The sequence below is a fragment of the Argiope bruennichi genome, chromosome 11, assembly GCF_947563725.1.
Source record: "Argiope bruennichi chromosome 11, qqArgBrue1.1, whole genome shotgun sequence".
Lineage (NCBI taxonomy): Eukaryota > Metazoa > Arthropoda > Arachnida > Araneae > Araneidae > Argiope > Argiope bruennichi.
The window spans coordinates 19283486-19310273 of NC_079161.1; the positions used below are offsets into that span (position 1 = coordinate 19283486).

General features: G+C 29.3%; 1 protein-coding gene across 2 annotated transcripts in view; it reads right to left on the minus strand.

Annotated features, from left to right (window-relative positions):
• The window catches only part of LOC129957561 (uncharacterized), a 69296-nt gene that overhangs the window by 22080 nt on the left and 20428 nt on the right, over nucleotides 1-26788 (minus strand). For both annotated transcript variants that reach the window (XM_056069924.1, XM_056069922.1), the window contains exons 3-6: nucleotides 19624-19836; nucleotides 5267-5483; nucleotides 2576-2813; nucleotides 102-225 (exon numbers count right to left, since the gene is read on the minus strand). In XM_056069924.1, coding sequence (XP_055925899.1) covers nucleotides 102-225; nucleotides 2576-2813; nucleotides 5267-5483; nucleotides 19624-19836 — 792 coding nt within the window. The remainder of the gene's footprint in view (nucleotides 1-101; nucleotides 226-2575; nucleotides 2814-5266; nucleotides 5484-19623; nucleotides 19837-26788) is intronic.

A 26788-nucleotide genomic window follows, 5' to 3' on the forward strand; every position in this document is an offset into this window, starting at 1 on the left:
GATGAAGTTAGAATAAGTGGGTTTTACTAAAGATGTAATTCTACGAAATAGTAGAAAATCGAAAAAGGAACTATTCATTCTAAACTTGTGAATAAACTTACTTTATCTTCCTGTTCATCATCGAAATCGGCTAAACTTTCTTGCATCCATCTCCTCATGCTCACGAGAGTGACTTTGACATCATCATACATCTCATCCAGTTTTTCCAATTCACTCAGCATCTCACTGCAAAGGGAGTGGATACACTTACTTGAAACATGTATGTATCGAAGATATTTAAGATTATAATTCAAGCATTAACAAAACTTGTCAATAACCATTCAATACAAACAGTGAAGATTCTTAAGAAATAATCTCCTCATCATCTCAGCTCAATTTTCTTAAGATCCTTGGGCAACTCTTGGTAAAGTAGCTTGGCAATATGAACTAATACTTTAGGATGGGGAAGTCATATGCAAGAATATAATCTTGAAAGCAGAAAATTATTGGAGAAGTACCGGAGTCTATAAAAAGCATTAAATTGGCAAGAAATAAGGAGGTGGGGGCTAAAATGTGACGTTATACTCTGTGTAAATGTATTTTATAAACAAAATTAGAAAATTAAAATTTATTAAAATTTTCAAACTTTAATTAATTTATTTCATAAGAAATAAAAGGAAGTATTAATTCAAATCTTTACTTAAAGCTCCGATGACTATCAAATGTTTGCAATAAATTTACCCCAAGCTTCGACCATATAACGCTCTCTAGTATGTAAATATATATTCAAAAAAAATATTTTTTGATAAAAAAAATGGAATATGTAAGGCCGTAAAAAAGATTTATTACAAAACTAAAACAATTTATTTAATTCTTTTAACTAACCGCTTCCGATTAAAATTCTTTTTAAAAAATCAAACATAGCTCGATTAATAGCTCAAATGTAATCAACCGTATGGCAGTATTTGTCTACTGATTTTCTGGAGGATGGGGTCACCCAATAACTCTTCCCATGTTAGCCTCTCTTTTTTATCCAATTTTCAAAATTATGAAATCTGTATATAAAAACTCTTCCTAGCTGGCTTAGGGAAAGTGAATAGCGCCTGATGCATAGTATACATTTTTGCTCCCACCCCTTTTCAATATTGTTACAAACCTGTAATTTTGCTTCCCAGAACGAATAGTGTCATCGTAAGAAAGACCGTTGTACGATCAGCCCTGTGGGTGCTGATAGGGTGCCGCGTCAATGACCTCAGAGCTTGGCGACCATTTGGCGACTTGGCGATAAATTTGGCTAATTTGGCAACAAAATGGATAGTGCTGGAAACTTTGAGAATTTTCATGACCTATCTAATAGGAACTGAGATACGCCCAGATACTCCTGATTGGCCCAGAAAGTTCTCTCTCCGCCTCCTGGGAACTATAAAGGGCCGGCAGTCTCAAGCTGCAAGTCGTAGTGAATTTAATCGTGATCGGAAGAGGAGTCGTAGACAAGTAACGAATCTTCGAGAGGATAGCGAAGCAACAGCGGAGTGCAAGCGTTGTGTGGAGCGAGTGCTGAATTGCTGTGTGCCAAGTCCTGTTGTCTAGTGTGGAAGTGGTGTCGTGTCGCATGTGTAGTAGCGAGTTGTGAGAAATAATGAGTCGTCAGCTAAAGGGAGGAGACAGCGAGAAGTTCAACCGTTGGAGAGACCGTAGAGCGAAGCTCCGAGGATCCCCTCTCCTGCTGGATTCTGTCTGGCTGCTTCGTGTGCTGTGGGCGATTACTACTTGTGGGCTACTGTCTGCTGCTGTGTGCTGTCCTGTGTTCGTCTCGGCTGTAAATATTTGTCGTCTTTGTGCTCGTTGTCGTTGTTTTCTACTGAGGCCTGCTTGGGTTTTCGCACCATACATCCACTACAAAACGAACCCGGTGATCCGTAACAATATATTTTCTTGTAGGGAGCAGTACATACAGGTGCCCCAATCAGATTAGTTCCCTGATACTCACTTCTGACACGCCATTATTGTGTTTGTCCCTGTGTCAAAAAAAAAACGTATTGAAATTTTTAACCAATTCAATTTTCATCTCTTATCTTAATTTTAATCAAGCAAACTATCAATCAGATACTTTCCCGCTACTGTCTTTAATGTATTTTTGACTAATCACCCAATACATTTTGACGGATCGTCAGACCTGACTGTGATGTGGTGAACCTTAATGAAAAAAATCCGTGATTCCTGTAGAATGAATATTAACTTCTTGGAAACTTTTTAGGAATTCTTTCATTAGCTACCCATAACGTACATCGTGATACAGTAAGGCAAGAGATCAACACCATCTACTGGGAAACTTAAGAACAAACAGATTACTATCTTCAGGATACAGAAATCTTACTACCGTACTTACACAGAATATGCATTAAGCCGAACGCAAATGAGTAAAAAAAATAAAAATCTATAAAATCTTTAAGGAAAGATTCTATTACAACAGTTGTGATTTGTTATCTTCATAGTACCCATAATTTTCAATGTGATAATTGACTTTTTTCAAATGTCATTTATTTGACTTTCAAGATGTTGTGCAAATTTTTATATCACCCTGCATTATACTTACATATTTTCTTGTACAACTGGATAGTTTTCATCCAAATCGTGCAGAGGCTGCAGATTCATGAAAAGAGGTTGTCCCAGCGATCCGATGGCTTCTTTGAGTTTCGCGATGCTCTTCAATAAGCTTTCAGGCGAATCCACTTCTGGCAGAGGTACAGAAGAATACACTTGCGTGTGGAGGGTTACAGCACCTCTTATGGCATGGTCTGCCTTGATCTCAGCCACAACTTTTTCCCATGCCCCTGTGAGATCGAAAAATAAAAAACTTTAATCTTCTATAAAATATCAGGTTTTTTTTTTAATTATTCGCATGATTATTCTTATTTATACGATTATTTGGAAGCAGTAAAAATGGCTGTTATCCTCATTGGTCTAATGTATCTGCCCATATTCATAAACCAATGACGCATAATGAAAGGGAAATATTAGATTTTCCGTATTGTCCCAATACTACTACTTTAGTTAGTTGTGTTACGGATCAATAGATGGCGCCACGTAAATTTTCTACAATTAATGCAACATAATGTATACAATTAAATTACAATGAATTAATATTAGTTTTTAATTAAAAAATTATTAAAAAGTAATAATTTTATAAAATGATGGGAAAAAATGTCAATCAACAATTCATCTGGCGCCACCTATCGATCCGTAAAGTAACTAGTACCGTTAAGTAAGGTAGATCGCATATTGAGACGATACCAGATTTTTTTTCCATTAGACAAAGTGACCTTAGAACACTTAAACGAAATCTAAATTTGAAATGTGACGACTGAATTATGCAAAGTTGCCTTGCTGGAAGTTTCTTTCGGAAGGATACTGTTCCAAACTTTTGCTTCGTTTAATGAGATTTATAGAGAAACATAATACACATTTTTATTTCAAGTGTTGCAAAAATTCACAGGTCACAAAGAACTAACTATTCGTTACAAAAGTACACACCGGTATACTAGACTTTTAAAAAATGTTTTTTAGGAATATACTAGATTATAGAACCCATATCTTCATCTTGAATCTCGGTAAAGTTATGCCATGCTTTAACAGAGTAGTTGACAAGTGAGTTTGATATAATTATGTGATATGAAATTATCTTCAATTCGGGTATAATTGTTTTTTAGAAACATTTCTGGAATACAAATCCTAATGCAACACTTTTTAAGAATTAATTATTGTATTTTGGATAAGCCCTTCCGTAAAGATTGGAATGAAATAACTTTCTTATGGGGAACTAGAAACACTAAGATATAATTTATAGGATCAAAGCCAATATTCAGTATATAATGACTGATTTCCATCTGCTGATTACAACATAATCCGAATACTGGTTAAAATATTTTTGTAAAAAAGAAAGCTTGAATGATAAAAAGGACAAATTAAACAAAGATAAAATTACGAAGCTCTTATGCAAAATCATAACAATATGTACCGAAGAAAAATAAATTATTCTTTTTGCTATTTAAGAATTACATTATTTCATGAGTTATTAGTCTTTGTAATTTCCGATAGATGGCGACACAGTGTTCATATTAACTGACATTACAGAACTGATTGAATTCAGATGTGAAATTTTTCTTTGAAATATTGGGCTCTAGCTATTAGATAAATTTGAAATAAAATTTAAAATTCTGATAGATTTTTGATGGAAGTAAGTAATGAAATGTAACTACTACATGAATTGCCAAATTATTTTATTAATCGTTTTTGATGGATCACCTGAAATAAAAACACATGCTGAATGAATACATTTAAAAGAAATCTGAATCTCTTTTTTAATGTATAGTTAAAAAATTATATTATTTTTAATGTAGTTTAAATTCAATATTCCTAAGTAAATAGTTATAATATGTTTAAATACTAACAAATGTATATTTACAACAAATAATCGTTTAAAATTGTAATTTTTCCGATTTCAAATTATTTTGACAAACATGCCTTAAATTTTTTTTTAATTTTAATTTACCACAGCAACATTTTGATAAAATAAAAATTATAAAGAAAGTATATAATATGCAGCTTAATTATAATAAAATAAAACCGATTTTTAAAATTATTTTACTAAACAAATAAAATGCTTAAATAATTCTTTCCTATCCTATTTTTTTTTCATATAAAAGCAGTTAAATTTCTTTTAATACGTTCGTTTAAAAACAAAATTTTTTTATTTTATTTAATTGTCTAAAAATATACACATAAAATTTTATTGAAATAAAATTTAAATGAATACCTTTCTATACAAAAGATAATACATAAGGTGACATAATCTTAAATAAATATCTAAATGCTGAAATCTTTGAAATTGAATTTATTTCCAAATGCAATATTTAATAAAGGTAAAATATAAAGCAGTATGCATATTTTGGAAAATGTGCACTGTATAGACGATTTATTTGTAAGCGATTACATTATAAAACTGCTATTTTCTAGTAGGAAAGAATATTCTATGATCCTCAAAAGTCGCCATATATGTATGATACAAAGAAAAGACTTGCAGTGCACCTAGTGACGAAAGGCGGAACTTGGCGATTTTATCTAGAAAATAATTAATACATGAGGAAAAGTGAATTAAGTAAGAAGGACACTTCGCACACATGAATAATTAAACTAAAAACTATTACCTGAACTAGGAAACAAAACATAGAAAGTAGTCAAAAATAAGTTTGTAATTTTTCATGCATAATTTCTTAGTTTTACTGACCTAGAGTATCCTTCGAGAGTTGTCCAACGACACCCAGGTGTTTCGTAAGCAGTGCCTTGACCCTCACTACGTCGCTGGGAATGTCGCATTTGAAACGGAAGAGAACCACTGACCATCCGCCATAAAACAGTGTTTCAGCATAATGAGTTTGGGTTCGAGGAACTTTGTCCGTCCAGTCTTCAAGCACAGCAGCATCTGCTTTCACCTGTCGGTTAACCTATAAGAATTGAAAGATTAATTCACTAACTAAGATTAAAATTCAAATGAGCAAATATATATGTTGTAAATAAATTTTACAAAATTTCTAGTTTCTTCTTCTTCATTTAGATGGCATTAGATCAACAGTTGAATTAATCAACTGCAACTAAACAATATTTGTAACCTTGAAAGGAGGTAAGGAACTACAACATCTAAAGGCACATGTCTAAAACGTACAGTAGTTGACGAAAAAAGTCTTTTAGAATTAAACATGACAACCAAGATTTGATTTTTGGTAAGGGATACTCTGCTTGCAAAATTCTGTGCAGTCCTTCCTCAACGACCACATGAAACGCGGTTTTGCAGCATTAGTATTAGATTTTGCATCAGAATGAGTCAAAAGATTAATCATATTTATAATAGTTATACAAACTGTTTCGGCATGTGGGAAAGAGTTTGTCAATCTAAAAGAATACCATGATGTACTAAAAAAAATTTAAAAAACTCAATTAGAATTTGAACTTTGTAAAATTTAAAACTGATAGAAACTGGTAAACATGTCATCTCCACGTTATCGATCTCAGTACGGATATTGATCTTTTTAATACTAGAAAACCTCCCATTTTGACCTTCAGAAACATATCTGATATCATTACTAAGCAGAGATATAAATTCTAAATGTGGCTACTACCAAGATGATGTCCTGTCATATCTTTTTAAACAAATGTAAGGATTTTATGATCAGTAATGAAATCAGGACATTCCAACAAGGAACAGAAATGTCTTATTAAGAGTAAAAAGAGATAAAACTTAATTTTGCATACTGTATCTAGATTTGACTGGAGTTATTTCCGGGGAGAAATGCAGGCCTTTTTCATCAATATTTGTTGCAAGTAATAACTGTCTTAAATGGGCCAACCAAAGTAACTTCTGAATTTAGATAAGCTAAAAGAACTGTTTGAACGATTGAATTTTTGTAACAAATAAAAGCTTGAATAACAGTTATATTTCACCAAAAAGTAATTTTTTTTTTAAATAAGGTCATATAAGATTATCTCTGCAGCGTTCGGAATAAATCTCTGTGAAAAGGTAAGCATCTTACGAAATATCCATGGAATGCTTACAACTTGTGGTAGAGGGAAATTAACAAGGGCTTCAGCCTTCTAAACTTCACAACCAAAAAAGAGAAGTTTATAAGGTCTAAAAATAATGTATCGATATTTAGGATTAAATCTTTCTCGTTTAACCATCCTTTAATCTTTGTTCTGAGATGTATGGTCAATCGAAGCTAACGAAATACCATCTAAGTATGCAAAACAATTTAGATCGCTGAAAAGTTTGTCCAGCATTCTGTTTAAACAAAAGGCATGCAAAGGAATTCATATAAATCAAAAGGGGTAATCTGAGCTGATTTGGGTGTCTGCAAGTACAACAGGAATATGACAATACAAACCTTCTAAACCTAGTTTGGAAAACATTATTTTATTTCTGATATGAAATTTTGGATGTGTTTCTGATGTGAAATTTTGGATGCCGAACAGCTTCAATAACAGCGTTCAGCTGGCGATAGCCACCACAAATCCTCTAATCTCCATTTTCAGACATCAAGTGCACGAAAATGACCCAGGGGGTTTTCTGAGGGCAACAGATGCATTGAGAAACTAGATTTTGGAACTTTTTAACGAAATTTAAGACCGCCTCATCAAAAACAGCCTCAAAATGATGAAAATTTGTTTTCCTGGCAATATCCGCTATCAAAAATTGCGATTCTATTTGGTGAAACTGTGGTGGTAACATTATAAGCCAGTTAACAACTTCCGGAGAAGAGTGTACACTTTTGTCTAGTGGCTTTGTTACTCGGCTATGCACCCTAACGTTGTGACTTCGAACCTCAACCCGCACATTGGTGACCCCTGTTCTGAACAACCGCATCCTTCGTTCTGCTGTCGTGGCTCCATCTACCGGCAGCAACCACTCACACACGCTCGCCGTCGCCCGCCATAACACTTGGCGCGATGTCAACGTTCGTCGCTCGCCATAACGCCTGGCGCGATAATCACGTTCGTCGCTCGCCATAACTGGCGCGATAAACTCTACCGACTCACTGGTGGGGGGACTATTGTGGTGGTAACATTATAAGCCAGTTAACAACTTCCGGAGAAGAGTGTACACTTTTGTCTAGTGGCTATGTTACTCGGCTATGAACCCTAACGTTGCGAGTTCGAACCTCAACCCGCACAAAACCATAACTCCACATTATTATGACATAAAAGAGGGTGATTGAAAGCAATACAGGCAATTGCAAGATTTTCTTGAAAAACAGACACAAAAATTCACATTTTTTTTTTATTTCATTACTTTAAATAAAAAAGATTTTTTTGGCAAATTTAAAAACGGAAATATGGTATTAATGGACATTACATGGAAATATTACAAAACGATACTAAATTCACAACTTCTTTAATATTGATGTTCATATTTAAGTATTTCATTGCAAGATTTATAATTTTCTTCAAAATTACTTTAAATTGGCACGAATATCGCCAAGTATGAACTTTGAGACGACCGTTATTAATCGAAATTAGACCAAAATTTAAATTTTCAATATAATGTTATAAATTTAATCACAAGGTGTCGCGACTATTTCAAGGTTATCATTGAATAGGACGACTTTTTGTACAATATAATAATATTTACTAAAACATCCTAAATAATGCAATTTTTTTTTGAAATTTTTTAAAAAATGGATAATTTTGACTCTTCTCAAGAAGATCGGAAAATATTGCAGATAAGATTCCGTTTAGCTAATGATCCCATTAGGCTTAGATGCGATTGTTATTGGGAAATTCCATGGAGATTTCCAGATAAGAATATAAGTGCTCCTAGAACTTGACAAGCAAAATTTAGAATTTTAGAATACATAGTTGAATCACAAGTAATCGTAGCAATTTCAAGCTTCCAGACGATAAATACTATAGTTACAATAATCTTGATGAAATATTTTTCTGAGCGAGAACTTTAAGTTAGGCTAAGCAGCTTCAGATCTTTCAAAAGTTACTTCTATCAGTATAACTTTATGTCAAGGAAAATAATGAGTATTTACCATGTCACCAGTGTGTTGTGAATGAAAAATTAACATTTTCTAATTCCTTGTAATTTCGTTCGCCACATAAACTAATAAAATTTGAGCATCGATCAAAATGAAACTTTACACTAGAGGAAAACAAGGTAAAAACAATTATTGTTTTGAATTCCGAAATTAATCTGGAATTTAGCATAATAACATTTTTGACGAATCTGGCAATTATTGCCAGATTCTTCAAAACAAAATATTCAGAAATAAAAAAAAAAATAAAAAAATTACAATGCGCATGTCCTGGAAAAGAAGGGGTGGGGAGTTTAATTAATCAGCTCTATTTCGCCACCAAAAATGTATTCAATTTTGTAAATTAATTTATGTACGATTAAGTAGGAATGTGCATATTTGATTATGCCAAATAACCACGAAAAATATCAGTGCATATTAGGGATTTCATAGTAGTAATAATTAATCAGAAATAAATACTATTACATATCAGAAACGAAAGATGACATGTTTTTACTCAAAAAGTGAAACACGTTTTCTAAATTAGCTTACCCGAAATATGAAATTTTAAAATTACAAGAATCTCGAATAATATCCAAACAGGATTCTCTCATTTTAAAATAGGACTGGTATTGGTTTATAGTTCTAACAAACAAAGGAGAGGCGCTACGATCGCTTATGAAAACTAGTTAGCATCTTCTGATTCTTCTCTACTTCATTGTGTCTAAAGCTGTTATCCTAAACAAACGTTTATAATCACATGAGGCAAGTTTGTCCTACATTTATCCGACTTTCCTCAGATATACAACACTAACTTTTATGACATACTTTTGCTAACAACAGCTTTCAAGAAAGTATTGTGAATCCGAGTTACAATAAACATACTAGAAGAATGATCAAAAATGGATTACTGATCTATTATTTCAAAAATATTAAGTTACTTTTGCTAACAACAGCTTTCAAGAAAGTATTGGGTAAAATCCTAGATGGGCCTACCTCTTGGCGACTTATTTGAAATCTCGCCAAGTTGACTATTAATTGAATATTTGTTATTATAATTATTTTTCAATTAAAAACGATACTTGAAGGCCAGAAATAATAATAAATAAAATAAAAATAATAAATAAATAAAATAAATTAAATAATACTAAAATAAACCAATAAATAAATAATAGTAAAAATAAATAAAATGAAATATAATAAAAAAAAATTTTTTAAAAATCTGTCTAGGTTGCCACATTGGCGACGTTATCGCCACTCGTTTGGCGAGAATTCAAAAAGACGCCAAGAGGTGGGCTGTGCTAGTATCCACCCAAGTATTGTGAATCCGAGTTACAATAAACATACTAGAAGAATGATCAAAAATGGATTACTGATCTATTATTTCAAAAATATTAAGTTACTTTTGATAACAACAGCTTTCAAGAAAGTATTGTGAATCCGAGTTACAATAAACATAATAGAAGAATGATCAAAAATGGATTACTGATCTATTATTTCAAAAATATTAAGTTACTTTTGATAACAACAGCTTTCAAGAAAGTATTGTGAATCCGAGTTACAATAAACATACTAGAAGAATGATCAAAAATGGATTACTGATCTATTATTTCAAAAATATTAAGTTACTTTTGATAACAACAGCTTTCAAGAAAGTATTGTGAATCCGAGTTACAATAAACATAATAGAAGAATGATCAAAAATGGATTACTGATCTATTATTTCAAAAATATTAAGTTACTTTTGATAACAACAGCTTTCAAGAAAGTATTGTGAATCCGAGTTACAATAAACATACTAGAAGAATGATCAAAAATGGATTACTGATCTATTATTTCAAAAATATTAAGTTACTTTTGATAACAACAGCTTTCAAGAAAGTATTGTGAATCCGAGTTACAATAAACATAATAGAAGAATGATCAAAAATGGATTACTGATCTATTATTTCAAAAATATTAAGTTACTTTTGATAACAACAGCTTTCAAGAAAGTATTGTGAATCCGAGTTACAATAAACATACTAGAAGAATGATCAAAAATCGATTACTGATCTATTATTTCAAAAATATTAAGTTACTTTTGATAACAACAGCTTTCAAGAAAGTATTGTGAATCCGAGTTACAATAAACATACTAGAAGAATGATCAAAAATGGATTACTGATCTATTATTTCAAAAATATTAAGTTACTTTTGATAACAACAGCTTTCAAGAAAGTATTGTGAATCCGAGTTACAATAAACATACTAGAAGAATGATCAAAAATGGATTACTGATCTATTATTTCAAAAATATTAAGTTACTTTTGATAACAACAGCTTTCAAGAAAGTATTGTGAATCCGAGTTACAATAAACATACTAGAAGAATGATCAAAAATGGATTACTGATCTATTATTTCAAAAATATTAAGTTACTTTTGATAACAACAGCTTTCAAGAAAGTATTGTGAATCCGAGTTACAATAAACATACTAGAAGAATGATCAAAAATGGATTACTGATCTATTATTTCAAAAATATTAAGTTACTTTTGATAACAACAGCTTTCAAGAAAGTATTGTGAATCCGAGTTACAATAAACATAATAGAAGAATGATCAAAAATGGATTACTGATCTATTATTTCAAAAATATTAAGTTACTTTTGATAACAACAGCTTTCAAGAAAGTATTGTGAATCCGAGTTACAATAAACATACTAGAAGAATGATCAAAAATGGATTACTGATCTATTATTTCAAAAATATTAAGTTACTTTTGATAACAACAGCTTTCAAGAAAGTATTGTGAATCCGAGTTACAATAAACATAATAGAAGAATGATCAAAAATGGATTACTGATCTATTATTTCAAAAATATTAAGTTACTTTTGATAACAACAGCTTTCAAGAAAGTATTGTGAATCCGAGTTACAATAAACATACTAGAAGAATGATCAAAAATGGATTACTGATCTATTATTTCAAAAATATTAAGTTACTTTTGATAACAACAGCTTTCAAGAAAGTATTTTGAATCCGAGTTACAATAAACATAATAGAAGAATGATCAAAAATGGATTACTGATCTATTATTTCAAAAATATTAAGTTACTTTTGATAACAACAGCTTTCAAGAAAGTATTGTGAATCCGAGTTACAATAAACATAATAGAAGAATGATCAAAAATGGATTACTGATCTATTATTTCAAAAATATTAAGTTACTTTTGATAACAACAGCTTTCAAGAAAGTATTGTGAATCCGAGTTACAATAAACATACTAGAAGAATGATCAAAAATGGATTACTGATCTATTATTTCAAAAATATTAAGTTACTTTTGATAACAACAGCTTTCAAGAAAGTATTGTGAATCCGAGTTACAATAAACATAATAGAAGAATGATCAAAAATGGATTACTGATCTATTATTTCAAAAATATTAAGTTACTTTTGATAACAACAGCTTTCAAGAAAGTATTGTGAATCCGAGTTACAATAAACATAATAGAAGAATGATCAAAAATGGATTACTGATCTATTATTTCAAAAATATTAAATTTGAAGTTATTTTGATGATTATTTATTGGGCAAAAAATTATCACATCCTATCAATATGCGTCACTTCTCTTACTTCGTTTCTTTGAATTGTTCATGAACAGAATTACATTTATGGTAGATATAATTAGATGCTGCACAAGTTCAGAACCCTTAGAAATAAAATTAAATCTAGAGTATTCGAAAAAATATCTTCAATTTGTAGCTTTTGATAACAAAAGCTTTCAGAAATATGCGATGATGCCAACACTAATCAGTGAGTTATTGAGAACTAAAATAGAATAGAGACACATTATTCTAAATATAGTGGTAAATTATACAAAAAATATAAATGCGTAGTTATTTTAATTTCTTGATTATTTACTGACAGCAGTTTTCTTCGTCAACCTTAGACGATGGCATCTTCATATATGAGACTGAACCTAATAATTAACTCATACAGAATATTTTAAAAAATAGACTAAAATGAAAACAAATACTGCGATAATTTGTCAAATCGGAAATAACTCCAAATAGTAGAGAGTACATTAAATTGAGTGTCAGAGACGTGAAAAGATAAAATTAACGTAGAAGTAATAAATTTGCATCCATTATTCTTTTTTCATCTTGTGCATGATATCTTATAGGATCAGTAGAATAACAACGTTATCTGAATCAAGAATGCCCCTAAAGTACTCGAGAGTTGGTATTGTCATCATTCAAGTGCATTTCATTAAATGCATTGTATCGAATTTTTCATTTGTTTAAGACGCAACGAAAACCTTTTAAACTAAAGCTGTAAATAAAGTTTTCAAACAAGTTTTTAAATTATTAGATTAGGCCACGTGATCAAAGCTTCCTGATAAATGAAGAGCTTTAAAAGGAACTTTAAGGTTCATCTTATGTCATTGGTGGCAGCGTTATTCGAAGAAATCGAAAATGTGACCCACCACTCTGAAAATTGTTTAAATTTTCACAGTCATTATATAATGAATGAACCCAAACTTTTTAAAATAGCTTGTGGCAAATAATATTTTTATTCTTTGGGGGTTTTTTTCTTGTGATCTCCTAGACCAGTAGACCAATTTTATTAATTCTTCCAGGATGATTATTGAATCTCAGATTCATAATACTTTCTTGAAAGCTCGGGTGGATCCTAGCACAGCCCATCTCTTGGCGTCTTTTTGAATTCTCGCCAAACGAGTGGCGGTAACGTCGCCAATGTGGCAATCTAGACGGAGTTATTTTTATTATTTTTATTTTATTTTTTATTATATTTTTATTTATTTATTTATTATTTTATTTTATTATTATTATTATATTTTTTTTTTATCATTATTATGGACATTTCAAAGACATGAAGATCTCACGAACCAATATAAAATCCTATCCCATCTGCAAGTACTGTCCCCATTCGCAACTAACTCCAGATCATGTTTTTGACTGCCAGGCCATTATCGGTTCCCTCTTTCAACTTGGAGCACCCCCAATCGAAATCCTCCATAGCCATCGGGCTCCAGAACTTGCAGATCTTATCACCAAGGCTTTTGGAGAACTCTAATCTTTTGCACTAGCACTGTATGCATAGACACAACAGCAACATTTATTTATTTATTATTTTATTTTATCATTATTTATTTTATTTATTTTATTACATTTATTTTATTTTATTTATTATTATTTCTGGCCTTCAAGTATCGTTTTTTAAATGAAAAATAATAATAATAACAAATATTCAATTAGTAGTCAACTTGGCGAGATTTCAAATAAGTCGCCAAGAGGTGGGCCCATCTAAGATTTTACCAAAAAAATTAAAGCATTTTTTAATTTCACAAGTGAATCCTAGCACAGCCCACCTCTTGACGTCTTTTTGAACTCTCTCCAAACGAGTGGCGATAACGTCGCCAATGTGGCAACCTAGGCGGATTTTTTTTTTAATTTTATTTTTTATTATATTTATTTCATTTTATTTATTTATTTTATTTTTATTATTATTTATTAATTATTTTATTATTTATTTATTATATTTAGTTTTCATTTATTTATTATATTTGATTTATTATTGCCTTCAAGTATCGTTTTTTAATTGAAAAATAATAACAAATATCCAATTAGTAGTCAACTTGGCGATATTTCGTAATAATAAGTCGCCAAGAGGTGGACCCATCTAGGATTTTACCATATTTTATTTTAAAGAATCTGGCATTAATTGCCAGATTAGTGAAATGTGATATGTTAAATTTTTTACCTTGTTTTCCTTTTTCGAAAAGTTTCATTTCGATCGATGCTCAGGTTTCATTAATTTATGTGATGAACGAAATTACAAGGAATTAGAAACTATTCGTTTTTCATTCACTACACACTGGTGATACGGTAAATACTCATTATTTTCCTAGGGCATCAACACATTCTGAAAGAAGTTACTTTTGAAAGAATTGAAGGTGCTTCGTTGGATACTTGAAATTTAAAAAAAAAAAAAAAAAAAAAAAAAAAAAATCTTGCTTATTATACGATTCTAAAATTATGTAAATATTGAAAATCTCCTTCTGTTTATTCATTTCATATTATGAAAATGCATCTTATTTATAACACAATAAGTAATTCATTCAGATCGTTAGAAAACGTAACAGATAAAGTTACACTTGGTGAAAACCTTAGCTCTTACATAGAATTTTATTATTTATTACAGAAAGAGTTTCACGCTTCGAAAGTTACTTATGTTTTGCATACCAATGTTAAAATCGGTATGTATAAAGCATTTTAAGTAAAAAGGTTTACCAGACAAGTGTTCCTCTTTCAGAGCTGATGATTACATTATGTGATTAAAACATTGTCCTGTTGAATATTATTTCAGGAAACTTTCGGCAGTAGTGATTACTAATGTTTTCTTATTGAAAAAATTACTTCACCCTATCACTATGCACTACTTATCTTGCTTCGCTTTTTTAAATGGTTCTTGTGCAAACTTACATTTACGATTTCAATAATTAAATACAGCACAAGCTGTGATCCGTCAGTGAATAAAGTTAAATCTACAGATATCGAAAATATATCTTTAATCTCTGGCTTTTCATAACAAAAACTTTTATGATAGTATATTAGATGATATATTTCGAGAAGGAAAATTAAATAAAAATCAATTTTTTAAAATATAGTGGTAAGGCATACAATACATATAATTGTGTAGTTATTTTGGTTTATTTATTACCAGCCGCCTTTGGCGACCAGCCGGTTCGCCAATCTTAATGTTCGTTTAAATTTTAATAATTAAATATTTTACGATACTTTAATAGATTCTTCATCAAAAGATTTAAAAAGTTCTAATTTTGATAGTCATATAATTCACTCATAATATTATAAAGGCATTCAGTCATAACGCAATATTATCTCTCTAATTTTCTGTTAGCTCCCGTAGAATTTATGCTTTAAATTAAAGTGGAAAGAATTAATCTGCAATTAATATCATAATATTTTTTACTGAAACAAAGCATTTTTTTATAATATGATTACTGATAACAGAGTCACTGAGCGTTTAAACTTTATGGGCACTAAAGAATATCTTTCTTAATTTATGCAATATCTCAAGAATTTGTCAACAAAATTTTCTGAAATTTATCATGAACAGATCGATTTATTAACAATGTTTCATTTTAAATGCATCAAACACTAAGAAAATAAAACGAATCGTTTAAAATAATCCGTCGAACACAGGTTTAAAAAAAGTACTTAAAAAACGATGTACTTAAAATTATAAGCATATACAAAAATATATATAACTAACATAAATACAATTTAATTACAAAAGCATGCAATTAACCTCAAAATAATTTAAATCATTGAAAACAGATTTAAAAAAAATACTTAAAAAACGATGTACTTAAAACTATAAGCATATACAAAAAATATATAACTAACATAAATACAATTTACTTACAAAAGCATGCAACTAACCTAAAAATAATTTTAATCATCCGTTGGTTGTCATGTCAACAGTCAGAACATAATGCGCATGCGTGAATTTTCTTCGCCAGTTACATTAACGCAAATGCGTGAATTTTTCTACGCCAGTTGGGGTAACGCTATGCAGATTATACATTTTTAATTTCCTTTATTCTGTGTTATTTTAATTCAAAAGTACTTCAGAATGAATCTGAAACATGGATTAATTAACAATGTTTAATTTTAAATGCATAAAACATTAAGAAAATAAACAGAATCGTTTGAAATAATCCACCGAAAAATGTTAACCCTAGCCTCATTACTGTTGGGAGAAAAAAATAATGAAGTCTTACTCATTTGGCGGTGGGGAAAATGGAAGATTTTTTTGGCGGGAAAGTTAGTTTTTAATTAATAATTAAAATTCTAATTGAAATTTCAAAAAAAGGGACCCCAGGTGCACATTCCCGACCTCTAAGGTATGCATGTACCAAATTTGATAGCTGTATGTCAAATGACCAGGCCTGTAGAGCGCCAACACACACACATTGAGCTTTATTATAAGTATAGATTAACTGGCAACAATTTCCTTTCGTTAGCCTTAGTCAATGGCAACTTCATATATGAGTTTGAACCTAATAATTAATTCATACAGAGTATTTAAAAAAATGGACTAAATTTGAAGCAAATTCTATGATTATTTTTCAAATCGGAGATGATTAATCTAAGTTTTAGAAGTCACATTAAATTGTGTGAAAGAGACGACAGAAGGCAAATTTAACATAGAAGTTTAATGAAAATAAGATACATTTTTACCTCTTTAAAAACACAAAGAATTTGAAATTTTTCTATAGACTTTGATCAATGATCATACCGCCACCTATATTTAAATGAAAATCAATTGAAATGATTCAGGTATGCTGTTCGCTATAGAAAAATAGATTTTTTAAATCTTCCTTATTGTTATTTTATTGTATTTTTATATTCAAGAATAAGTAAGAGATTTAGAAGTATTATTTTGATATTTACGATAAGTTGAGATTTTCTCTTTAAAGTTAAAAGTGACGATTTGAAATTATACAAGATTCTTCAATAGGAGAAAAATATGTTTGATATATTTTTAAATGTTTCAAAGATATAAATATATAAAAGATATAAAATATAAAGGAATAAAAAATTTGAAATATTTTTTAAATTTTGCTTTGTTTTTGTAAATAAAGTAATTTTATTTCATTTTATTTTGACCTATCTGATATTGTATTTAATAATAATCACATGGTATATTCTAGCGCAATATACATTATTATTATTATTATTATTTTTTTTTTTTTTTTTTTTTTGAAATCATTCTGTATTTCTTAAATTTTTTTGGTCCTATATCGTTAGTATTTTTTTTCCCCTGATAAAACGACCAAGTCAGAAAAACAGTCTAAAAAGATATTTTGATACCTTTCGTTTCTGATTTCAAAAAGTAATTATTATTATTGGGGCTATCATTGTTACTAATTGTGAATTGTTATAAAAATTATAAGGATATAAAAATCAAAATAAGAATGAAAAAACGATATTAATATAGAAATACCTCTGCAAATTATGAAAAATGTTAATAATTGCATTTTCAATTTTTTTGTAATATCCTCTGATTTACAAAAATTTTTACTATAAAGAATTGATTAGGCATGGTATTTGTGCTCTAAGTTATCAATATAATTTTATGTTATTTTAATAAATTTATGAAATCGCATAGAAAATTTATATCTCAAAGTTTTCTGAATTATAAATAATCTTTTGTAAACTAACAGATAAAGAATTTGCAATCTTGTGAATATTATTTTTACAAACTCTTACTATTTTATAAATAATTCAGAATATACAGCTTTTTTATACAAATTGCATTTTCAGTTTAAGATCACTTTCATTGTATTGATTTTTTTAAATTAATAATGTTCAATATCCAAATTGAAAATTCATGCTCATTTGTATAAATAAATAAAAGAAAGTTTCTTTTAGTATTGTAGTGGTAACTTGTATTGTGTGTAACTTTAGTATTGTGTGTGGTATTACCATTTATCTTTTACAATGCTCGACTTTGCACGTGTTTTATGACATCAAATTTCGTCGTATGGTATAATTCCAACATCATATGTAGCTTTTAAATGCACTGATCAATTTCCGCTCGGAAAAGTCATGTTGCCATTCTAAAATTTCGAAACATTTTCATTTTATCCGTAACTGAGGAAGCTCAATTGCTTCAACACACAGTCTCGTCACAATCACACAGGTGGGGACGCGGTGGCCTGGCGGTAAGTTCTTGGCCTCGGAACTAATGGACGCCAGTTTCAAGACCCGATTCCACTGAAAAACCGTCGTGTAAGCGGGTCTGGCACATGCCAAATCCGTTAGGGCCAAACGTTCTCCCAATGATGTAGTGTGAAAATTTGGAGATGGGGGTGCCCGCTCAGGTGTCGTCCCCGTCATTTGACCGCGGTTCAAAATAAAGAGTTTCATCCCAAAATAACCCTAGTGTTACTTTAAAACGGAACATTAATATAACTAAACTACACTAAACAGTCACACTCACAATTTCGGCAGCATACCTTCAATTAACACTATGTGAAATTTCCTTTCAATAAGTTCAATGGATAGGTCGCCAGATATTAGAGTCCTAATTTATCTTAATTTCGGAAAAGAAAAAACTGGTATTGAAAAGGTTAAATGTTGCTAATAGACAATTATTTCTTAATTTTTGTTTATTAGTAGCTGTATTATTTTTTAAAACTTATTGAATGATATTTCACTCTGGGTTTCAAATGAATAAATGCTTAATGCATTTCGCCATTCGTTGTAGGGGTGGGGTCTTCAACACAGTCATCTTCACTGGAATCATCGTTTTTGTTCTAGTATTTTTACAAACACTCATGATTTTTCAAAATTTTACTATGAAGATGTTAAATTTTCAACTGCGCCGCAGGGTTGCTCTAACGCATTCTAGATAATTGTCTTCAAAAAATCCAAAATTATAATTCACCGACTTTTTTTTTAATCTATTATTTAACAGTATTTCTTGGATAAATTCAAAATTATAATTTACCGATAATCTGATAGTTCAGTTTTGAAATTTCTTAAATATTAAATTGGCATCCTGAGCACACAGCTGCGCATAATTTTAAAGCTCTAGCACCTGAGAGAGTAAATAAAAACAATCGATTATAAAATTCAGTTAAAACAGGCAAGAAATTTATCGAATTAAATAAAAGAATGCAAAGAAGAATTAATTTTAAATAAAAATAAAAAAATTACGTATTATTTTCTATTATTTTGTCAAAGATGCAAATATATAACCTACCGAAATTATAATTCACTGATAATGTGATAGTTCTGAAAATGTCAAAATATTATTTTGGCATCCTGAAACACACAACCGTACAAAATTTTATAGCTCTAACTTATAGCTTTCAGAAGATAAGTGAAAAATTGAATACTAAATTCAATTTTAACAAACATCAAAGATATCAAATTAAATAAAAGAATGTAAAAAAGAATTCATTTTGAAATGAAAGGATGAAATATATAATTCTTTTGTGTATTTATCAAAGATGCAAATACATTCCTTACCGTTCTGTAAAGGGTCGTCACAGAAACGACTGCGCTGTTGTATTTCCAAGAGGTGTCCTTCAGAATGCCGTCAAGCCCCATGGCGCCCGAACTGGCACTGAGGAAATTCGACTTGATTCGGAGGACAATATCTGCCGGGATTCCGAAGAAAGTATAAGGGAAGACATCGCCCTGGATCACGTTATACGTTGTGTTCAGAGTTCCTATTTTAATCTGCAAATCCAGAAATATAGACATAATTATTTATATCCATACATGTTTTGTGTTGCATGAAGTAAATAATAAAGAATATAAACAAGATATGAAATCTTGTCTCACCAATCAGATTTCGTAAAATATTCTTGAGATCTTGCATTTTAGGCCAAAAAAAAAAATCATTCTAATGCAAGACTAACAGAGGGATGACGAATATTTCACGAGCGGTTATTACGTAACCAATATCATAAAGTCACAAATACCATTGATCAATAGTTTTCAAAGAGGGGTGTGATTCAAATCCTTGATGGTGATATTTCGATTATAGGTTTTGGATCCCGATAGAAAGTAACAATCGATACGATCTGTCTAATGGAAGCTCTCGAACAAAACAGAAAAGGAGAAATCTGTGAATGGGTTGAAAAGTGAACGGACCGGTTATTCTTGGAATTATCGTATCATTGAATTGCATATCACTGAAATTTATCGGAGCGGTGACTTCACTGGAAAGTGTGAAGTCGCCGCTCCACATGAGAGTGACCTTGACTTTCCGATATTCGCATTTGACGATGCACTATTCCATTACAAATCATTTTTAATTGCTTTTCACGACTTTGATTGCATATTTTCTGTGTCTATTGGTAGAATATAGAACTAAAGTAAACATTTTAAAGAAATGACATATATATTTAATTCAAATTTTTCAGAGAATGGTTTACTCCAATAAAGAAATTCAATAAACAGTTTGAAAAAAAAATCAAATTTAAGAAGTAAGCTAAAATAGATAAATTAATTCAATCACATGTTACTTAAATTAGTAAATTAAGTATTAATTTCAATTAATAAATTTTATATTTAATACTAAGTAAAAATTTTTAATTAATAATATGATTGAAATAACAGATATTTGGAACGAATATTTAAAAATAACAATAGCAAAATTATTTGTTATTAAAAAAATCGTGGATTATGCATCTCTAGATTAATAAGCTCTTTTCTAAAGCAATTTGCTTTGTATAAATGATACAATTTTTATTAAAAAAAATAATCTTTTTTCCTGAAAAAACTAAAAATTTTAAACTGAAATTTTAGTATTCAACTTTCTATTATTTTTTCAGATTTTCATTCGAACATTTTTCTCTCATATAAAGACAGAATGATCAAAGTATCTTTATTCATTGATTTTTGATTGATGGTTTTCCTGGTGAACTGAAAAATTTTCTCTCCCGATCCACGGATGATCCTCTAAGAGAAGTTTTACTTCTTCCCTGATTTGGCAAAAAGCCAAATTAAAAATGCATCGGAAAAAAATTCTTTAAAATGTATCTCCACAAGATGGATAAATTTGATCCATTGAATGAGCATTCGTCATATGAGACAATTATAATTATCTTATCAGATTCGGCGTTCACTGGTCTCAAATAAAATAGAAAATAGCCTCAAGTCCGGATTCTTGTTTTACAGCCATCTCACCATAAGATAAACCGTTAATTGGAATGATTTTAAAAGCATTTTTATTATCAATTGCTCTTTCGATTTCTATCCGGGCATGATATTATTATCATGTAAAAAAAATTATTCAAAATAAATCTTATTTTTATATGGTTTCCATATTTTAATATTGTAAATTCAATTTTTATAACATTAATGTTATTTAAATACTATAAGTTATTTAATTTTGAATCACAGTGTGATTTCATTTATTTGAAACCCTTTACACCGGATTGTAGATATCAACAAAATTTATTGGAAAATTGAACTGATTTCAAGACATTTTTAGCTATATTGCGTGTTGTCAAAGAGCGTATAAAAGTTAAAAAAAAAAAAAAAAAAAGCGTAAAAAGAAGACGGGAAAATGAAAGGAAATCATTTATTATGAGTTTGATTTCGCTGACACTCATCATGTTTATATTTATCTTTACCACTTCTTACACTAGATGGCAGCAGAGTTGCAGTATTCAAATTGATTTGAATATTTTCATTCTGTTTCAAACGAAAATTTTGTTTTGATTTCAATCTTTTTTTTTTCCCTGCAGGCACTAGTTAATAATATAAGTTTTTATGAAATGTATATTTTTCCAATTTCTTTTGGCTAAATTTTGGCCTAAACTATTTACAATAGATTAAAGCTTGAATTCCATTTTTTTTTTCGCTCTTGGCGATTTATATGTCAATAAACTTAAAAATTTAATTTCGAAAATAGGAAATTTAATTTTTAAAGCAGAATTTAATGGGCGTATAAAATGAGATAGAATGTTTTTAAATAGGTCACCAGATATATGCCCTACTGAATATTTTGACTTATATTTTGACAGTTTTCTTTCAAAAATATTTTGGGAGGGGTGGAGACGTGTGGAAAGAATAAATCATTACTTAATTCTTAAGTAATATTAAAATTAAAATAATTCACGTGATAAATTCATTTGTGAGTTATATTTGATCGAAAAATATTACTTTTCTGTTATTTAATTTTTAATCAAAGGTGATTTAATTTGATATTTTTTGCAAACCATTATAGATATCAGTAAAATTTATTAAAAAATTGAATTGAGTGCAAGATTTTTTTTTTTTTTTTTTTTTTTTACTTCCCAATGTAAGATTGAAAAACTTACAAACGCTTCAGAGAATGTGAAAATGAAAGGAAATTAATTATTATGAGTTTGCTTTCATGACACTCATCTTGTTAAAGGCAGCGCCAAATTGATTTTTCTGGTATTTCATGAAATAAATAATTAGAAGAATATAGCACTTTGGCATTAAAAGGGCATTTATATTTACCACATGTGACACTAGATGGCAGCAGGGATGTAACTTACAGATTGACCTTGTGAATTCCATGTTATTTCGATTGGGATTTTGTTTAATCATTAAATAAAGTTGTTTTTTTTTCTCCTTTGCTTTATCAGAATTGATTAATAACATAAGATTTTAATAATATGTTAGATTCTAAACTTGAGTCCAGATTTTGCTCATCTAGCTATTTTTATTTTATAGTTATGCGTGTAAACTTATATTCTCATAGTATGTAGTAAGACTGCCTCTGTATGGGTCTCGTTTAAAAATTCATATATTTACATATTATGTGTAAAAATCATATACCACATTTATACATCTAGCTTAAGCTTTTTTGTGTTATCGGGATCACAGACGGACATACAGACTGCATGATACCAGATACGTGCTTTTCGAACTCGGTTAGATTTGAAGCGTACAGATTGATCAGAATCACTGTTCGAATTTTTTTGATGACTACAATACTTTCTTTTCGTATACTAGAAAGTAAAAGCATGAAGAATTAAATGGATGAATTTAGCTGTATGGATTTTATCATCCAAAACTTTAAATCTATACCAAATTGGACTTAATCCATCTATTTTTTGTCTATCAATTTGCCAGTTGGTGTTTAAATGAGACCAATAATTCAAAAATGTATATAGTTGTACGAATAAGTTTAGTAAGTGATATTGGACCAGATCACAGTGACGCATTGAAAGGGGGGGGAAGAAAAATATAAATACAAGAGTCATTCTTAGAGGCTATTCAGAAGAGAACATTTTATTGAACATATGTCACACTTTAAAGCCATTTTTGATGAATTTCGAAAAAAGTCTAAACAATTCCCTAACGCGATTTATTCTTTGTAAGATAGTGATAACAACTACATATATTTGTATATTTCGTACACGAAAGAGTAAAAAGAAATATAAATTTTAAAAGAAATTTTTTTACCTGATTCTCATTATTTTAGGAACATTCAGAACATCATAAATCATTTATAAAAAAATATTAAACATTTGCTAATGAATCATATGTAATTCTTAGCTTTTGTTCTATGAATGCTTTTCCATTCTTTAAGTGAGAATTTGACTTTAAAATCAATCTAATTTAAGTTTCTTGTTGAGAATATGTCCTTTTTTCGGAAATTGTAAAAGGTCAGTTTTGCAAAAGTTCCAGAAAGTGATCAACAAAATAATAATAACAAATGACTCTGTAAAAAAAATAATTAAAAAAAATCTGAGAATTTGACAATTAACAATAAGGCATCAAAAATTTTGAAAAATCGATTTTATTTGTACATTTTTTAAAAATAATTTTCTTTAGTAACTTTCTTCTTTTAAGTTTTTTTTAATTTCAAAAAATTAATTATGGTATTTTTAATAAGAAAATGATAAACATTTACGATGTTTGTATATTAAAATTTCTATATATCAAGATTTTTCCATTTATCGAGTTTTATTCAGAATTCTTTAAGTTTTAGGCATAGGGTTTCGAATGCAAATAGAGTCACAAAAAATTTCTACCAAAATTTTAAAGTGCTTTGTGATATTTTTAAAGTTTGAACATTTAAAGAAAGAAAAAGTCAAAAACGTAAGTCAACTGTTTTTGTAGATAAGAAACAGAGATTTTCTAATATAAACAATTTTTTATTTCAAAAATTGTAAGAAAAAATATGAGCTGGCATTAACTTTGTTACGGATATATTTACTAATTATTACCTATAGATGGCGCTAGCATCCCACTCTATGGAATAATTGAAAGCGAAGTAGGAGAGAGAAAAGTGCTACAGAATATTTTCTGAATAGTTTGGCTGTTCGTTGAGACAAACATATACCAAAAATATCTGTTAATAGAAATTTTTCATAAACTTTAGATTTTCATAAGAAACTAGGGTTTCATTTTCATAAAATTTCTATATACCGTAAAATATTTTTCTTACAAAAATTTTTGCTCATACCAATGGCATTTTGTTCATGAAAAAGAATATAAATTAAATAAAAAAAACTTATTGCAATTTAATTTTAATTCTATTGTGGCTGATTACCTACCAACAAGAACATATCGAATGACAGTTTTGATCAACCCAAATATGATGGCTATAAAGAAGCAGTAATTAAAAATATCAACTAGAAAATACATAATGGAAGCATTTAAAACAGATTGAAGTGGCTTGAGATTTATTTTTAAAGTCCGAGAAGTAATTTTTACCTCTTTAAAATAAAAAGCGAAATATTTTTTAAAAATCAAAGTTATGTTGTTTTTTTTTTAAATAGTTAAAAGTTATACAGTGAAGTTTAGACGATATTTGATTGGATAAAATAAACTATATTTTGAAAGAGCGTCAACAAAATGTAATGTTGAAAAGTAAATAGGAGCTACATCATAGAAAAATAATTAAAATATCGAATAAAATGTGAAACATTGTAAATAATGTGCGAGTAACTGTGCAATTTTTTTAATTTAATTTCTTCGATAGTTTCATTTTCTGAAAGAATTCTTAAACCCTTATAGAATAAATATACATGACTATTTTTAGTTAAAAAATAATGAAATACTTGCATATACTCGATATATTTTCGTATATCAAGTTTTCTCCCTTTGAGATTTCATCACGATATATAAAAAGTCAAATGTAGTTGTATTTAAAACAGGAATTTTTTTTTAATAGACATTTGCTATTATTAAACATTCTATTGGATTTATTACTTGTCCCTCCTGGTGTTCACTATATTTTATCAAGCCACTGATTATCTTAATAGATAGCCGAAGATCATCCTTTTTCTATTTTAAAATCGAACATAAATAACGGTGGAAGTTTGCTAAATTTGTTTTTTCAATTATTCTCTCTGTTATCTCCAGTTCTTTTGGGGTTTTTTTTAATATTTACAAATGCTGAAATACTAAAAGAATTGGAGACAATGGAAAGAATTAGAGACTCTTGACTGTCTCTCATTTATTTTATATAGACATAACTGTATTATATTAGCTTGAGAGTCACTGAAAGTCGTAATTTCGAAGAAGGTTGGATTATCAAACAAAAGAGGTAAGTGACGGCTTAGCACTTGAAGTTTTTCCTCATTTTTTATGCATATTTCCAGAGTAATTTAATTTAATGCCCTAATTTAATTTACAAAGGCATAAATAATTTGAATTTGAACTTATTTAAATTAAAATCAAATATCGTCTGAATCTTGAAATATTATTCTAATTACTTTCTGCAAGCTTTATTTTATATTGTTTTATAATTCTAAAAAAAAAAGAACGTTGTACACTACAATCGGAAACAAATACAGTACATTCCCGAATATCCGGCTTAATGTGGCAGAAAAACAGGCCGGATAACAAAAAAACCCTGATAGGCCTGAGTTCTTTGCCCATCAATACCAGAAGACACAGTTTTTATACCAAATGTTTTATGTAATACGTATTTTCTCGCTTCTTATTGAGTACTAAGCCCTCCATTTATCAGAATGTGAACGCAGCTGCGGCCCGGTGAATCACAGAAGCAATTGCCGGTAACGTGTAGAGTTATAATAGAACACACTCTGTACTGTAGTTTTTATATGTTTATATACTGCATTGCACGTTTCAAGAATTTATTAAAGAAGAAGTAAATTAAAGGGTATAAACTGTTCACATTTTAACATAAATTCTGTAATACCCAACTTAAATGCAGGAAACATAAACACAACGTTAACGTAAATCGTAGGCCTAATTCTTAAGAAAATTGACACAAACTGATTTTATTTTTCATTGATAAATGATTACACAGATATAAAAAAGTAACCTTATGATAAGAATAAAAATTTACAGTTTTTAGGTTTTGAAAAAGTTATTAATAGATTATTACTTTTGTAATAATCTATTGACTTCCTCATTTCATTACGATAAAAGAAAACTAGACCGGATAATCGCGAACCGGATACTCGAGAGTGTACTGTACTGAATTCTATTATTAAATAAAATTAATGTTGTGTAAAAAAAATTATATAATTTTTTCAATTCTTTTGTTGAAAAATTACTTTTAATTTTAAATAACTAATCTTTTTTTATATATATATATACAGGAGATACTGAAAACAATTCTCTTGAAAATAACCGGTAAGTAATTATATTACATTAAATTGTTAAATTTTGTTACTTAAAACTGCTCGAATTTAATCAAAATCAATAATATATATATATATATATA